The sequence below is a fragment of the Bos indicus x Bos taurus genome, chromosome 5 (genome assembly GCF_003369695.1).
Source record: "Bos indicus x Bos taurus breed Angus x Brahman F1 hybrid chromosome 5, Bos_hybrid_MaternalHap_v2.0, whole genome shotgun sequence".
NCBI lineage: Eukaryota > Metazoa > Chordata > Mammalia > Artiodactyla > Bovidae > Bos > Bos indicus x Bos taurus.
This window is the reverse complement of record NC_040080.1, coordinates 31,585,394-31,602,468: the sequence shown is the minus strand read 5'-3', so window position 1 is coordinate 31,602,468 and position 17,075 is coordinate 31,585,394. Positions and strand designations below refer to the sequence as shown.

Genomic DNA, 17,075 nt, shown 5'->3' with positions numbered 1-17,075 from the left:
AGAGCCCTTGCCCCTGAGTCAGGACACTGCTGACCCGTACCTCTACAGGAGACACTCAAACACTCAAAGGCAGGTCTGGCTCAGTCCCTGTGGGGTCTCTGGGTCCTGGTGCACACAAGATTTTCTTTGAGCCCTCTGAGCATCTCTGGTGGGTATGGAGTTTGGTTCTAAATGCGATTTCGCCCCTCCTACTATCTTGCTGGGCCTTCTCCTTTGCCACTGGACATGGAGAATCTTTTTTTGGTGGGATCCAAAATTCTCCTGTTGATAGTTGTTCACCACCGAGTTGTAATTTTGGAATTCTCACAGAAGAAGATGAGCACACATCCTTCTACTCTGCCATCTTGTCTCAAGCAGAAATGCTGAAGAAGCTGAAGTTGAATGGTTCTATGAAGACCTACAAGACCTTCTAAAACTAACACACTCCCAAAGATATCCCTTTCATCATAGAGGACTGGAATGCAAAAGTAGCAAGTCAAAAGATACCTGGAGTAACAGGCAAATTTGGCCTTGAAGTAAAAAAACGAAGCAGGGCAAAGGCAAACAGATTTTGCCAAGAGAACACACTGGTCATAGCAAACACCCTCTTCCAACAACACAAGAGAAGACTACACATGGACATCGCCAGATGGTCAATACCGAAATCAGATTGATTATATTCTTTGCAGCCAAAGATGGAGAAGCTCTATACAGTCAGCAAAATCAAGACTGGGAGCTAACTGTGGCTCAGATCATAAACTCCTTATTGTAAAATTTGGACTTAAATTGAAGAAAGTAGGGAAAACCACTAGACCATTCAGGTATGACCTAAATCAAATCCCTTACAATCATACAGTGGAAGTGACAAATAGATTCAAGGGATTAGATCTGATAGAGTGCCTGAAGAACTATGGATGAAAGTTTGTGACATTGTACAGGAAGCAGGGATCAAGACCATCCCCAAGAAAAAGAAAAGCAAAAAGGGAAAATGGCTGTCTGAAGAGTCCTTACAAATAGCTGACAGAAGAAGAGAAGCTAAAGGCAAAGGAGAAAAGGAAAGATATAAGCATCTGAATGCAGAGTTTCAAAGAATGGCAAGGATAGATAAGAAAGCCTTCCTCAGTGATCAATGCAAAGAAATAGAGAAAAACAATAGAATGGGAAAGACTAGAGATCTCTTCAAGAAAATTAGAGATACCAAGGGAACATTTAATGCAAAGATGGGCTCAATAAAAGACAGAAATGGTATGGACTTAAAACAAGCAGAAGATATTAAGAAAAAGTGGCAAGAATGCAGAGAAAAACTATAGAAGAAAGATCTTCATGACCCAGATAGCCATGATGGTGTGATCACTCACCTAGAACCAGACATCCTGGAGTGCAAAGTCAACTGGGCCTTCAGAAGCATCACTATGAACAAAGTGGAGGTGATGGAATTCCAGTTGAGCTATTTCAACTCCTGAAAGATGATGCTGTGCAAGTGCTGCACTCAATATGCCAGCAAATTTGGAAAACTCAGTAGTGGCCACAGGACTGGAAAAGGTCAGTTTTCATTCCAATCCCAAAGAAAGGCAATGCCAAAGAATGTTCAGACTACTCTACAATGGCACTGATCTTATACATTAGCAAAGTAATGCTCAAAATTCTCCAAGGCAGGCTTCAACAGTATCTGAACTAAGAGCTTCCAGATGTTCAAGCTGGATTTGGAAAATGCAGAGGAACCAGAGACCAAATTGCCAACATCTGTTGGATCATAGGAAAAGCAAGAGAGTTCCAGAAAAATATCTACTTCTTCTTTATTGACCACGCCAAAGCCTTTGACTGGGTGGATCACACCAAACTGTGGAAAATAATTAAAGAGATGGGAGTACAGACCACCTTACCTGCTTCCTGAGAAACCTGTATGCAGGTCAAGAAGCAACAGTTAGAACTGGACATGGAACAACAGACAGTTTCCAAATTCGGAAAGGATTGCCTCAAGGCTCTATATTGTCACTCTGCTTATTTAATTTATATGCAGAGTACATTATGCAAAATGCCTGGCTGGATGAAGCACAAGCTGGAATCAAGATTGCCGGGAAAAATTTCAATAACCTCAGATATGCAGATGACACCACCGTTATGGCAGAAAGTGAAGAAGAATTAAAAGGTCTCTTGATGAAAGTGAAAGAGGAGAGTAAAACTCAATATTCAAAAAAACCTTAAAACTCAACATTCAAAACAAAGATCATGGCATCTGGCCCCATTGCTTCATGGCAAATAGATGGGGATTCCCTGGTGGTTCAGACAGTAAAGCCTCTACCCACAATGTGGGAGACCAGAGTTCAATCCCTAGGTTGGAAAGATCCCCTGCAGAAGGAAACGGCAACCCACTTGAATACTCTTGCCTAGAAAATTCCATGGACAGAGGAGCCTGGTGGGCTATAGTCCATGGGGTCACAAAGAGTCGGACACGACTGATCGACTTAACTTTCTTTCACAATGGAAAGAGTGACAGATTTTATTTTGGGGGGCTCCAAAATCATTGCAGATGGTGACTGCAACCATGAAATTAAAAAATGCTTGCTCTTTGAAAGAAAAGCTATGACTAACCTTGTCATAGCAGAGACATTACTTTGCCAACAAAGGTCCATCTAGTCAAAGCTATGGTTTTTCCAGGAGTCATGTATGGCTTTGAGAGTTGGACTATAAAGAAAGCTGAGCACCGAAGAATGGATGCTTTCCAACTGTGGTGTTGGAGAAGACTCTTGAGAGTCCCTTGGACTGCAAGCAGATTAAACCAGTCAATCCTAAAGGAAATCAGTCCTGAATGTTCATAGGAAGGACTGATGTTGTAGCTGAAACTCCAATACTTTGACCATCTGATATGAAGAACTGATTCATTGGAAAAGACCCTGATGCTGGGAAAGGTTGACAGTAGGATGAAAAGGCGATGACAGAGGATGAGATGGTTGGATGCCATCACTGACTCAATGGACATGAGTTTGAGCAAGCTTCTGGAATTGATAATGGATAGGGAAGCCTGGCATGCTGCAGTCCGTGGTTTTGCAAAGACTTGGACACAACTGAGCGACTGACCTGAACTGATAGTTGCTTTACAGTGTTGTGTTAGCTTTGAATTTATATATATATATATATATCGGAGAAGGCAATGGCACCCCACTCCAGTACTCTTGCCTGGAAAATCCCATGGATGGAAGAGTCTGGTAGGCTGCAGTCCATGGGGTCGTGAAGAGTCGGACACGACTGAGCGACTTCACTTTCACTTTTCACTTTCATGCATTGGAGAAGGAAGTGGCAACCCACTCCAGTGTTCTTGCCTGGAGAATCCCAGGGACGGTGGAGCCTGGTGGGCTGCCATCTACGGGGTCGCACAGAGTTGGACACGACTGAATCGACTTAGCAGTGTGTATATATATATATATATAAAGAATATATATATATTCTTTTCCAGATTCTTTTCCCTAATAGGTTATTACAAAATGTTGAGTATAGTTACCTGTGTTATACAGTAGGTTCTTGTTGATTATCTATTTTATATATCAGTCAGTTCAGTTGCTCAGTCATGTCTGACTCTTTGTGACCCCATGGATACACATAGTAGTGTTATATGCTAATTCCAAACTAGTTCATCCCTCCCTCTCACTTTCCCATTTGGTAACCATCAGTTTATTTTCTATGTCTGTGGGTATGTTTCTATTTTATAAATAAATTCATTTGTATCAGTTTTTATATTCCACATATAAGCCATATCACAAGATATTTGTCTTTGTCTGTCTGACTTGCATGACTTATTGCATGCCATAAGGCCATGTTGCAAACGGCATTCTTTCTTTCATTTTTTTTTTTTTACAGCTGAGTAATATTCCATTTTATGTCTGTACCACATCTTCTTTGTCAATTCTTAAACACATCCCACTATCCAGGTCTCTGAACTTTCATTGCTATCACTCTAATACAAATTATCACCATCTGTTGCATAGATTTGGGCTTCCCTGGTGGCTCAGATGGTAAAGAATTTGCCCACAAGGCAGGAGACCTGGGTTTGATCCCTAGGTCTGCAGGATCCCCTGCGGAAGGGCATAGCAACCCACTCCAGTATTCTTGCCTGGAGAATCCCCATGGACAGAGGAGCCTGGGGGGCTACAGTCCATAGAGTCACAAAGAGTCGGACATGACTGAGTACTTGCATAGATTACATTGGAGTCAATTTTTTTTTTTTTTTAACTGAGATTGGGTTTCCTAGCCAGCATATAAGTGGAACATCTAGGTCAAAAGGTATGTGTCAACCCTCAGGCACATTCAACCAGTGAGATGCTCAGACTCTGAAAAGACCAGTTGTAGGAAATACAACCTTCTAGTTCCTTCCCATTCTAAAGCATCCTCTCTTCTCACTTGGGATCCTCCCAAGCTATTTAAATTACTCTCTCTTGGTCTAGCTTCTCTTCTTTTTGCAGGTATAATTGAATTTTAAGAATTTAGATGTTCTTTTATCAGTATTCAAAAACTGCAGACACATTATCTTTAGTCTCTTCCCTCCATAATGTATTCTCCAGTGTTCAATGAGAGTGATATTTGGAAAACATAAATCAGAATGATTCCACTTTCAAATTGGCACACCATAGAATCAGAAGCCACTCACAAAACTTGTCTGAAAAAAAATTCCCACACTCCTATGTGGTTTGTTCTAAGTTTTCATTAAGCTATCACACAAGGGTATTTACTTTGTGAGAGTTCATTGGGTTTACAATTTACGCATTCTACTGTGTGTATGTGTGTTTGCTAAGTCACTTCACTCATGTCCGACTCTTTTCGGCCCTGTGGACTGTAGCCCACCAGGCTCCTCTGTCTGTGGGGGATTCTCCAGGCAAGAATACTAGAGTGGGTCACCATGCCCTCCTCCAGGGGGTTTTCCCAACCCAGGGATTGAACCCATGTTTCTTAGGTCTTCTGCATTGGCACCCGGGTTCTTTACCACCAGGACCACCTTGGGAAGCCCATGTGTGCACTCTGTTTCAACTTAAAATTTAAAAATATGTAAAAATTAAATTAAAATTAAATTAAAAAAATAATTCAGTCATGGTTTTCCCTTGCTTTCATGATAAATTCGTAACTCCTTTTCTCTCTCTCTTTTTTTTTTACCAACTTTATTGAGATGTAATTGACACATAACATTGGGTAAGTTTAAGTTTTACATGATTTGATGAATTTATGTATTGTGAAATCATTACTGCAGTAGGAGTAATTAATACCTGTTTCACCTCACATTATTATCTTGGTTATAGCATTCAAGATCTAGTCCTCTACCAACATCAGGTATGTAATAGCATTGCTAACTATAATCATCATACTGTACATTTGACCCCCAGAACTTATTCATTTTGTAACTGGAAATATGTATCCTTTGACCAACATCTCCCTATTTTTCCCAGCCCTTAGCCCCTGGCAATCACCAATCACACTGTTTCTGTAAGTCTGGCTTTTTTTAGATCGCACATGTGGTAATTGTGTTTCTCTGTCTGACTTATTTCACTTAGCATAATGCCTTCAAGATCCATCCATGTTGTTAAAAATGGCAAACTTTCCTTCTTTCTCACAGTTAATATTCCATTGCATACACACACACACACACCACATATATATATATATATGTATCACATTTTCTTTGTCTATTCATCCATCAGTGAATACTAAGGTCGTTTTCACATCTTGGCTATGGTAAATAATGCTCCAAAGAACATGAGGATGCAGTTAACATTTCTGTTTCCTTCAGATAAATACCCAGAGTGCAATTGCTGAATTATATGGTAGTTTTCAGTTTTTTGAACTGTTTTCCACAGTGACTACATTGATTTACATTCCCGTCATCAGTGTCTGAGGATTTCGTTTTCTCCACATCCTCACCAGGACTAGTCATTTTTGGTCCGTTTGATAATAGCTGTTCTAACAGGTGCGAGGTGGTATCTCATAGTGGTTTTGACTTAAATTTCCCTGATGATTAATGATGTTGAGTACATTCTCATGTACCTGATGGTCACCTGTATGTCTGTGAGAGAGTCATTTCCTAGGCACGTTGATAAGAATTCTAGGGGTCCCCAAGGAGAGAGGGGTCTGGAATTCTCAAGGAGGAAGAAAGGACAAACTTTTTTGTCCCTCTACATTCTTTAGGATTATATAACAATAATGTATCCTGCTTGAGGACAGTCTCTGGAAAAAACCTTCTGGCTAATCCTATTATTTTAAAATGTAAATTATGGGAGTAGGTCTAGTGAGGTCCTTACAACCTCCAGACACTCTTTTGATTCTCTGTAATAACTAATTAGAGAGTATATAATTCCATTGTTAACACTAGCAAGGGGGTACTCTTTCTACTCGCTTATGATGCCTATGTCAGAAGCTTTCTCTATCTCCTTTATACTTTAATAGAACTTTATTACACAAAGCTCTGAGCGATCAAGCCTTTTTTCTGGCCCCGGATTGAATTCTTCTCCTCCGGAGGCCAAGAATCCTGGCGTCTTTTCCATGGTTCAGCAACAATCTTTCATTCTCTTTGGAAAAATGTCTATTCAGATCCTCTGCCAGTTTTTACATCAGGTTGGTTTTTTGGGGTTTTTTTTTTTTTTGGTATTCAGTTATAGGAGTTTCTTATATACTATCACATATATGATTTGCAAATATTTTCTGTCCTTCATAGTTTGCTTTTTTATTTTGTTGATGGTTTCCTTTTCTGTGAAGAAGCTTTTTAATTTGAAATAATCCCACTTGTTTATTTTTGCTTTTGTTGCCTTTGCTCTTATTGTTAAATCCCAAAAAAACATTGTCAAGACTCATGTCAAGAAGCTTATTTACTATGCTTTCTTCTAGGAGTTTTATGGTTTCAGGTCTTATATTTAAGTCTTTAATCCATTTGGGGTTAACTTTTGAGTATGATATGAGAGAGCAGCCTAGTGTCATTCTTTTGCACGTGGCTGTCAGCTTTCTCAACACCGTTTATTAAGACCGTCCTATGCCCATTGCTTATTCTTGGTTCCTTTGTCATAAATTTATTTCTGGATTTTATTCTTTCTGAAGCAATTGTCTTTTAAAAAAACATTTATGTATTTGTTTATTTGTCTGTGTTGGGCCTTAATTGCGGCACCCTGGCTCTCCAGCTGTAGCACACGGGCTCCACAGTGCATGGGCCCAGTAGTTGCACTGCGTGGGCTAAGTTGCCCTATGGCCTGTGGGATCCTAGTTCCCTGACCAGGAACTGAACCTGGTCCCCTGCATTGGAAGGTGGATTCTAAACCACTGGACCACCTGGGAAGTCCCTTTCTGATGCAATTATAATTGGAATTGTTTTCTTAACTTCTTTTTCTCACAGTTGATTATTAGTGTATAGAAATGCAACAGATTTGGTATTGATTTTTTATCCTTCAGCTTTACTGAATTCATTGATTAGTTCTAACATATTTTTGGTGGAGTTTTTAGGGTTTTCTGTATATAATATCATGTCATCCTCAAATAGGGACAGTTTTACTTCTTTTCTGATCTCCTTCTGTTTCTCTTTCTTGGGAACTCATTCTCAATATCTAGTTGTGTTAATTCTACTGTTACCTGTATTTAATTATCACTTTCAAAATCCTTTAATTACTTGTTTCATACGGACTTTCCCTGCTAGAATGTAAACTTCATGAAGTCAAGGATTCTGGTCACAGTCCTTGAGACATTGCATTTAATTCTCTATTTTAATCTTATTTCTGTAGTTACAGCAGCAACCCATGCATAAAAAGCTACAGACAATGGACAAGTGAGAGTGTAGAAGTGAACTATAGAGAGATGCCACCTTGGAAAGGCACTCTATATACTTTAAGAAGAAAAAGATCAAATGTTAATACCTTGTTGAGAAGAAAACAGGAGATTATCTATGGAAGGGGTAAAGTATTACATTCTAGAATCTGTGAATGATAGGAAAGCTTCATAACCTCAGATTCCAAGCCTCTTCTCTTGCCCTTCTTGATATTCCTTTTTTTTTTTCTTTTTTGTAGAGAAAACTGAGAAATCTTTTCAGAGCATAAATAAGATCACATTGTTACTCTGCATAAAATCAGTCAATGATTTTCCAAATCAACCAAAATAAAAGTTCTCAACCAACATTTCTTTGATTTGTTCTCTGCTTTTGTATCTTTTTCCCTTTCAGACTTCTCATTCATTTCACTCTGGGCCCTAAGCACATCGGTCGTTCTGTTGCTGTGTGACTTAAAAGCATTATTCTCTCTTCTCCCAGATCTTCAGGTGTAGCCTCTTTTCATTATTTGTGTCTCAATTCATGTAACACTTCCTCAGAGTCATCTTCCTTGCCCTCTTCAGCTGAAGCACCCATTTCTAACAAATGGGACCCTCTACCATTGTGGTTTTTCTTCTTTGGAAACTTTGGCTTACATGATTAATGTCTATCTATTCACACAGAGGCCAGAGAAGGCAATGGCACCCCACTCCAGTACTCTTGCCTGGAAAATGCTATGGACGGAGGAGCCTGGTAGGGTGCAGTCCTTGAGGTTGCTAAGAGTGGGACACGACTGAGTGGCTTCACTTTCACTTTTCACTTTTATGCATTGGAGAAGGAAATGGCAACCCACTCCAGTGTTCTTGCCTGGAGAATCCCAGGGACAGGGGAGCCTGGTGGACTGCCGTCCATGGGGTCGCACAGAGTCGGACACGACTAAAGCGACTTAGCAGCAGCAGCAGCATTCACACAGAGGCAGGGACTTGTCTACCGTTTATAGAAAATACCTTCAGCTCCTACAATAGTAGTACACAGTAGGTGCTCCATGTATGTGTTAATAGAATCCTTCTGGATATGCAGGTGAGGGCTAATCAAGCCTTTGAAATCCTAAAGACTTCCAAGAAGATTGCAAAATTGCAAAGCAGATGTGTGGTTTTCTAAATGTATCTAGTGACCTCTGCTGGAATACGTACCAAGGAAACCAGCTAGGAATCGTTTTTTTTCCTCTTAATTTGCCTCTGACCTCTCTCTTTTTGGTTATCCTCACAGTTATGGTTTATTACAGGGAAAACACAGAGATTAAAATCAACCAAGAGAAGAACAGCATAAGGCAGAGTCTAGGAAAAGTACTGTTAATAAATATGGAGCTCCCGTTGTCCTCTCCCCATGGAATCTTGTCCTTGTTATTTTCCTGGGATCTGTGTGCAACACATGGAATATTGTCACTAGGGAAGCCCACCTGAGCCTTGTTGTTCAGAGTTCTTATTTGTTTAAACTCTTTTTAATTGAATGTATAGTTTTTGGTTTTGTTTTTGGGTTTTTTTGGCCACGCTGCACGTAGCTGCAAGATCTTACTTCCCTGGTATTTTTTAGTTACTAAGTCATGTCCGACTCTTTTGTGACCCCATAGACTGTAACCCACAAGGCTCCTCTCTCTATGGGATTTCCCAGGCAAGAATACTGAAGTGGGTTGCCATTTCCTTCTCCAGGGGTTCTTCCTGATCCAGGGATTGAGCACATGTCCCCTGTATTGGCAGGCGGATTCTTTACCACTGAGCCACCAGAAAGCCTTTACTTCCCTGACCAGGGATCAAACCCCAGCGCTTCCCAGCTTGCAGTGGAAGCGCAGAGTATGACCACCAGGGAAGTCCTTGAAGAATACTTAATTTACAATGTTGTGTTAGTTTCAGGTGAACAGCACAGTGATTCATGTTATCTTTTGGAATCAGAGTTTTCTCCAGATATATGCCTAGGAGTAGAATTACAGAATTGTGGTAACAATTTTTAGCTTTTTAAGGAATCTCCATACTGTTCTGCATAGAGGCTGTGCCAATCTACATTCCCACCAACAGTGTGAGAGTGTTGCCTTTTTTCCACACCCTCTCCAGCATTTATTTGTAGATTTTTAAAATGATGGACATTCTGATTAGTGTGAGATGATATCTCATTGTAGTCCTGATTTGCATTTCTCTAGTGATTATCAACTGAGCATCCTTTCATGTAGGGCTTCCCCAGGGGCTCAGCAGTAAAAAATCCACCTGCAATACAGAAGCCACATGAGACATGGGTTCAATCCCTCTGAGGGGAGGATCCTCTGGAGGAGGGCATGGCAACCCCCTCCAGTATTCTTGCCTGGAGAATCCCATGGACAGGGGAGCCTGGTGGGCTACAGTCCATTGGGTTGCAAAGAGTCGGATATGCCTGAAGCGACTTAGCACACATACACATCCTTTCATGTACCTGTTGGCTGACTGTATATCTTCTTTGGAGAAATGTCTGTTTAGGTCTTCCACCCATTTTTTTGATTGGGTTGTTTGGCTTTTAGATATTAAGGTGTATATCACCTCTTTTTACTGAATGATAAAATGTTGGTGTGAGTGTAAAATTAGAGCTCAGGAACTGCTGACAGTCTTTCTCCCATCTTGGAGAAATCCCACCTCCCTTTCTGTCTAGATATCTGTCCTCTTTTGGCTCCCAGTTAATCAGTTTGTCCTTTTAGCACAAATCTTAAAGGAGAGTATTCAGGAATATAGGAAACAAAGAACTTTCTCTGATTCTCCTCTAAATCTTATTGCATAAATGACTGCATTCTTTTCATATATATCTGAAGGAAAGCAAATTCATCCAGATAAACGTGGATTGATAAAGATATTTTCCATGGACATATTTCCATGGAAGTATGTCCATGGAAAATATATATATTTTTTTTTCCTGAAACAGTGTAAAAGGAGCTGAGAATTCTGCCTTCCATTTGGAATTCTCTGGGAAGTCCAAGAGATTTATTTCTGCTGGTTTACTTCATATGAGAATCTACCAACGCCTGTGATCTACCAGCTCTGAACCTCTGCATCCCTAACACGCACCACTCCTAGGATTACAGTTCACCAAAAGAGGGACTGAAAGTTCCAGAAAACTGAAGGAAGAGTGCTTCAAGGTCGATCGCTACCTGTGACATCCCTAGGTGGGCCGCCTCAGTGGGAAAATATAGTTCATGTATTTCACTTCTGTTGACTTAGGGAACAATTTTGAAAAAGACATTCACTGCTAAAAAGCAAAGAATTGACAAAGTGTGTCCTCGTGTCAGGAATAAGAGGTTCAAGGGTTATATTACTTTGGGTTAGTATTTACAAGGGTTAGTTTACTTTGAGAGATTGTTAGGAAATGAAGGGTTGTTGAGAGTGTTGCTATTTGAGGCAAAGCCCCAGGTGAAAGCCAACAGCCAGGAATTTCAAAAATCCAAAGTAATGAGAGTGAGAGTGAAATAATCAGGAGGTGATCTGATTGCACTTTCAAAAATTCTTTCCTTGTTCTGTGTATGGCATGACTATATGTACATGTGTTTATTGCAGAAAATTTGTAGGATAACAGTAAACAGAAAAGATGACCTAAATATTAATCATCATCACTACCACCTAAAGAAAACCATTGTAAGAATTTTGTTTATATTTATTCCAATCTTTCCCATCCATTGAATTATTCTTTATCAATTTGATAATATTTGAGGTAAATTGACTAAAATTAATTTCTACAACCTCATTAAAATGATCTGATGATCACTGATCAAAATTACATTCTTCATATATTATACCTAAATTCATCCTGGTATTTATACTTTTTCATAAGGAAATTTTTAAGAAAAGTAATCAAGGAAAGGGGAACCAAGATCAACATTTATCATCAAAATTCAATTTGTCAATGTGGACTAAAACAACTAGAAATAATGTTTTTATTTATCTAAAAATGGGAATCAAACGAAAAAATAACACTTAGGAAATCTAAAGAGATTTGAAGCTTAGAAACATGTCCCAGTCAATTCTATATGTAACCTACAATGATCTGCATACTTTATAAGTGGAATTGCTATTCTTGGATCACTTTGAAGGTGATGAAATAAGTACCAGTGACTGTGTGTGAGTTTGTTTTAGAGGACAAGGGTTAAAGGTCCGTGCTAACGTCACGATGAGCCTGTAAAGATCTGTTATCCTAAGAGTGTTTACCTAAGCCCTAAGCTGGTGGGTTTTACTTGTGATTGCTCTGGGTTATTTGGGTAGATATCGATCAGAGATAGTGTCCTCACTGGACCTCCCCAGAAAGAGTGTAAAAGGAGCTGAGGATTCTGCCTTCCACTGGGAATTCTCTGGGAAGTCCATGAGATTTATTTCTGCTGGTTTACTTCATATGAGAAGCTACCAAAGTCTGCCATCTCCCAGCTCTGAACCTCTGCGTCCCTAACACGCATCACTCCTAGGATAACAGTTCACCGCAAGAGAGACCAAAAGTGCGGGAGAACCGAAGGAAGAATGCTTCGAGGTCGATCGCTATCTGTGACATCCCTAGGTGGGCTGCCTCGGTGGGAAGCCGGACTTCCTGTGGAGAATTTACTGCTCTTTGAAGTCTCTTGGGAAGTGACCAATAAAGGTTTGTACTGCCCCTAAGGCATCTATTTGCCAGATCACTGAAGAATGTAGATTAGGAATTCACAGAACGCACTCTAGTGAGAATGAACTGCCCTTGTGAGTGAGGAAAGTATTCAAAGTATAGGTTTAGACGAGGTTTAACCTTGTCTATTTCAACAGGCAATGAAAACTTACACTGGTCTACCTGGTGAAGGGAGAGACAACTGAAAATACTAGTCTTGGTCAGGGAATGCGCATTTAAATTAAAGTTACAAATTCATGTTATGACAAAACAGAAATATAGAATTAATATTTACTTTTTGGGTTTCATGATTTTTTTTTCAGGAACAAAGTTCAGTTTTGTAGTTTATTTTAGGAATAATTGTGCCTGATCTGGACTAATTAGAAATTTCAACCCCTGTTGAAAGGATATGAAATATACATGTGCTCTGTTAGCAAGTATGTGAAATATTTAATAACATTTCTTTTTTCAAATAACATTTCTAATAATTCAAGATTAGCTTGGAATTAAAGTTTTAACTTAGAAGAAGTTCTGAAGGTATAATATTGACCTCCTATTAAGAAGAATGCATGTAGTTTTTTCTTCAATACTATATAAACATAGAAATTATAAAGGAAATCAAATTAACAAAAATAGAACAATTTCCTAGTAAGATGTAACCTCTTTTATGCTGGATTAGAGAAGGCAAGGCAGAGAACTGTGGCCTAAACTTTTTTAATGATAAAGGTACCTGTAAAATTCTTAAAAAACAGTTCCTTGTGGATTGATAATGTCTAGTTTAAAAGTCTCAAGACTATTACTACTAATATTGAGGGAATATTGGCAGAGAAAAAGCAACAGTTGTGAAGGTTGAGTTTTTCAAGATCAAGGAAAACCAGCCCAAATGATTGTTGGATGAAGGCAGTGATAATGTGTGGAATTTAAAGGATCTAAAATGAAAATATGTGATGTGATCTATTACATATTCATTTTGGGGGAAATTATATTTTTTGTTTTTGTTACTTATAACATGGTTATTGCAATAATTTAAAGGATCTGAAATATACATGAATGTGAAAATTACATCTTCCTTTTAGCTAATCAGAAACAGCAAAACCTCAAAATCAAAGAAATTACATTTAGCATCTGTTCTGATTTTTACCTTATGCTCAGTGTTCATTCTCACACGTATGCATTCATAAAATTCATAAACTCATAAATAAAAATAAATTCTTCCTAGGTAGAAATGCACAGAATGACTCTAAGAGAACAAAGCACTGTCTTCCTCTCTGGGGTTTACTGAGGAACAGGCAAAGAGGACAGAAACCTTAATATGGAAAAGCGAAGTGTTTTTCAATCAGCTTGTTCCTAATGTTCTTTTTCCAGTCACAAGATTTTTAAATATGCCCAAAGCTCCTGGGAGCAGAGCCATCTTTGCTACATGTAAACCCCAGACTGTGACTTGAAATAGAGATTTTCTCTGCCTAGCAAACAGGCGTTCAAGGATATAGCTTATTGGTGGAAAAGAAACGGGGTGGGGGGCCTCTTTTGCACCAGGAATCTGTTCTGAAGAGTTCTGTGTAGGCTCTTCTTTTTTGTTTGTTTTTAAATAGTTATTCATTTGTTTATTTTTACTACTTTCGGCTGTGCTGGATCTTCATTGTTGCGCGGGCTTTTCTCTAGTTGCAGAGGGCGGAAGCTACTCTCTAGCTGTGGTGGTGCTCGAGCTTCTCTTATTCCAGAGCACGGGGTCTAGGGAACGTAGGCTTCAGGAGTTGCGGCATGTGGGCTCAGTAGCTTTGGCTCCGGGGTTGTAGGGCAGAGGCTCAATAGTTGCGGTACACGGGCCAAGTTGCTGCGTGGCGTGTGGGATCTTCCTGGATAAGGGATTGAACCCATGTCTCCTGCAATCTCTGCCACTGAGCCAACAGGGAAGCCCTTGTGTGGGTTCTTCTGAGCATAATGCTTCTCCTTCCTTCCTTTTCTCTCCTTTCAGCAAATGTTAACAGGGTATTGTTTCCTGGTGGTGGGCACACAATGGTGACACTGACTGTTTCCCATCCCCCACCCTGAATCTTCTAGCCTGATGACATGCATGCTGCTCTCAGGGCCTGGAACAGTGCATAGAAAATGCTCAATGGATATTTTTTCTTCTGAATGAAGGAATGAATACATTTATTTTTCAACTTCTAAGCTGCCTTTGATACTATTTTTCTTTCATTTTCCCATGCAAGGGAATGGGAATTGAGGGAATAAAGGGAATTATCTTGTCGAGAGGAAACCCATTAAAGTGATTTACCCAAGTTGATATTTTCTCCAACATAGCTTCAATATTTATTATAGTCTGATTTTATGACATTTTTCTATAAATGGACAATTATTGTGTGCATCTATGACAAGACATTGACACTATAGTTTCTTTGAAAATTTTACTTCGAGTTTTTATTTTCCTGCTGTTCATAGCAATATAGGAGACGTCTTCAAGATCATGAATCCAACTTCTCTACTTCATATGAAAAGGATGCCTACAAGGATACATTAAATGGTCAAGCACATAGCAGGGTTGGGACTAGCATTTTGGTCTCCTGAGTCCACTTCTGTTTTTTATTAGCATGCAAGAATAAAAAATTAAATGTCCACTGTCTAATGAAATATCCTGTAGGTATAAGAACACAAGAGTTGCAGTCCAAAAAGGTCAGGGTTTTCTGAGACTTAGGAAAAAATCCCTTAAACTGCCTGAATATCAGTTTCTTCATGATGAAATGTACATAGTACGTATGCTCCAGCCATCTTACAAATGTTTCATGGCAAACAAGAAAACACACTTATATCCAAGAAAACAAAAGATTTTTTAGAGAAGGGGAAAATTCCTTCCTGACAGAATTTTGACTATAAACAATGGAAATGTGTAAAATATAACAAATGAGAGAGTCATAGTTAAATTATTGGGTGTTAATTCTTAGACTTCAAAATAACCTTTTCTACTTTATTAACCTTGAAATATGTTGCTTTTATGCATTCATTCATTCTTATTCAGTAAAGATTCATCAACTATCTATTGGATATCAGACACTGGGAAATGAAAGTAGAATTCAACAACACAGAAGTGATTTCCAATCTTTCAGAATTTACAGACATTAAACATGCAATTGTAGTCAACTGTAATGAGTGTAAGAATGAGAACAAGGTGCTCTAGAAGTGTACAGGCAGATCTGATTTTATTGTGTTTCACTTTATTGTGCTTGGCCAATATTGCATTTTTTCTGACAAGTTGAATGTTTGTGGCAATCTTGCATCATGCAAGTCCATTTTTCCAATGGCATTTAATCACTTTTTGTCTCTGTGTCAGATTCTATTAATTCTCATGATATTTCAAACTTTTTCATTATTAATGTATTTGTTATGGTGATCTGTCATTACTATTACAAAATGGTTATAACTCACTGAAGGCTCAGGTGGTGGGTAGCCTTTTTAACAATATTATACTTTTACATTAAGGCAGGTACATTATATTTTTAGACAAAATACTATTGCATGCTTAATAGACTGTGTTATAGTATAAACAAAACTTTTATATGCATTTGGGAAACCAAAAACTTCATGATTCGCTTTATTGCAATTTCGTTTTATTGGGATGGTCTGGATAAGAACCTGTAATATCTCTAAGGTCAGCCTGTGCTTTAGTGGGGGGAGGGGAGGTTTCTGTCTAATTGGAGGCTTGGGAAAAACCTGTAACAGAGAGATGTTTTAGCTGGTTCCTGAAGGATAAATAGCTGTTGGGTAGAGATGAGGAAGCGGCGATAAAGAGCAGACAGTGTTCAGTGTGTGGGAACTGTACATACCGAGATACAGAAGTGAGAAAGTGAACTCTGTTCAAGGATCTGAGGGAAGCTCAGAAAGGCTAAGAGGAGTGGAGCCTGAGAGGAGATGGGAGATACCAAGGGCTGGATTGTGAAATGTTGAGTGAGTTAATAGCCTATTAACATTTCCAACCAAGAAGCGTGGGAAGCCATTGAAGTTCTAGATAGTGGAAGGTGGTAAGGAGTGAGATGTGTCTTATAGTTTTTTTATTTTTTATTTTTTTTGCTGAATGAAAGATTCTTTAAATTCTAGCGTGCTTTATAATTTTCAAGTCTCACACACGTGATTTCATGTAATCCTACAATAACTTCCCCCCTGGCCCTACATTGCTCCTCTTCCCCTCTCTCCCTCCACGAGTAACCACTAATTTGTTCTCTTTATCTGTGAGCCTGCTTCCTTTCTTTTTGTTCACTAGTTTGCTGTCGTTTTTAGATTCCACATATAAGTGGTATCATACAGTACAGTATTTGTCTGTTTTTTTGTCTGACTTAATTCACTTATCATGATGCCTTCCAAGTCCATCCATTTTGTTGCAAATGGCAAAATTTCTTTCTTTCTTTCTGGCTGAGTAATATTCCATTATGTATATTAATGCTGTGCTGTGCTGTGCTTAGTCGCTCAGTCATATCTGACTCTTTGCAACCCCAAGGACTGTAGCCTGCTAGGCTCCTCCGTCCGTGGAGATTCTCCAGGCAAGAATACTGGAGTGGGTTGCTATTTCCTTCTCCAGGGGATCGTTCCAACCCAGGGAACTAACCCAGGTCTCTCTCATTGCAGGTGGGTTCTTTACCATCTGAGCCAGGAGGGAAGCCTGTATATATTAATATACACCACAAAAAGCACTATAACTAGT

At 39.1% G+C, this 17,075-nt stretch overlaps 1 protein-coding gene across 1 annotated transcript in view; it reads left to right on the top strand.

Moving 5' to 3' along the window:
- Positions 1 to 11,988: 11,988 nt before the first annotated feature.
- GYS2 (glycogen synthase 2) overlaps positions 11,989 to 17,075 on the top strand; it is a 58,646-nt gene continuing 53,559 nt past the window's right edge. The window contains exon 1 of the mRNA XM_027541500.1: positions 11,989 to 12,382. Within this exon, the coding sequence (XP_027397301.1) occupies positions 12,265 to 12,382 (118 nt within the window). The 5' untranslated portion in view covers positions 11,989 to 12,264. The remainder of the gene's footprint in view (positions 12,383 to 17,075) is intronic.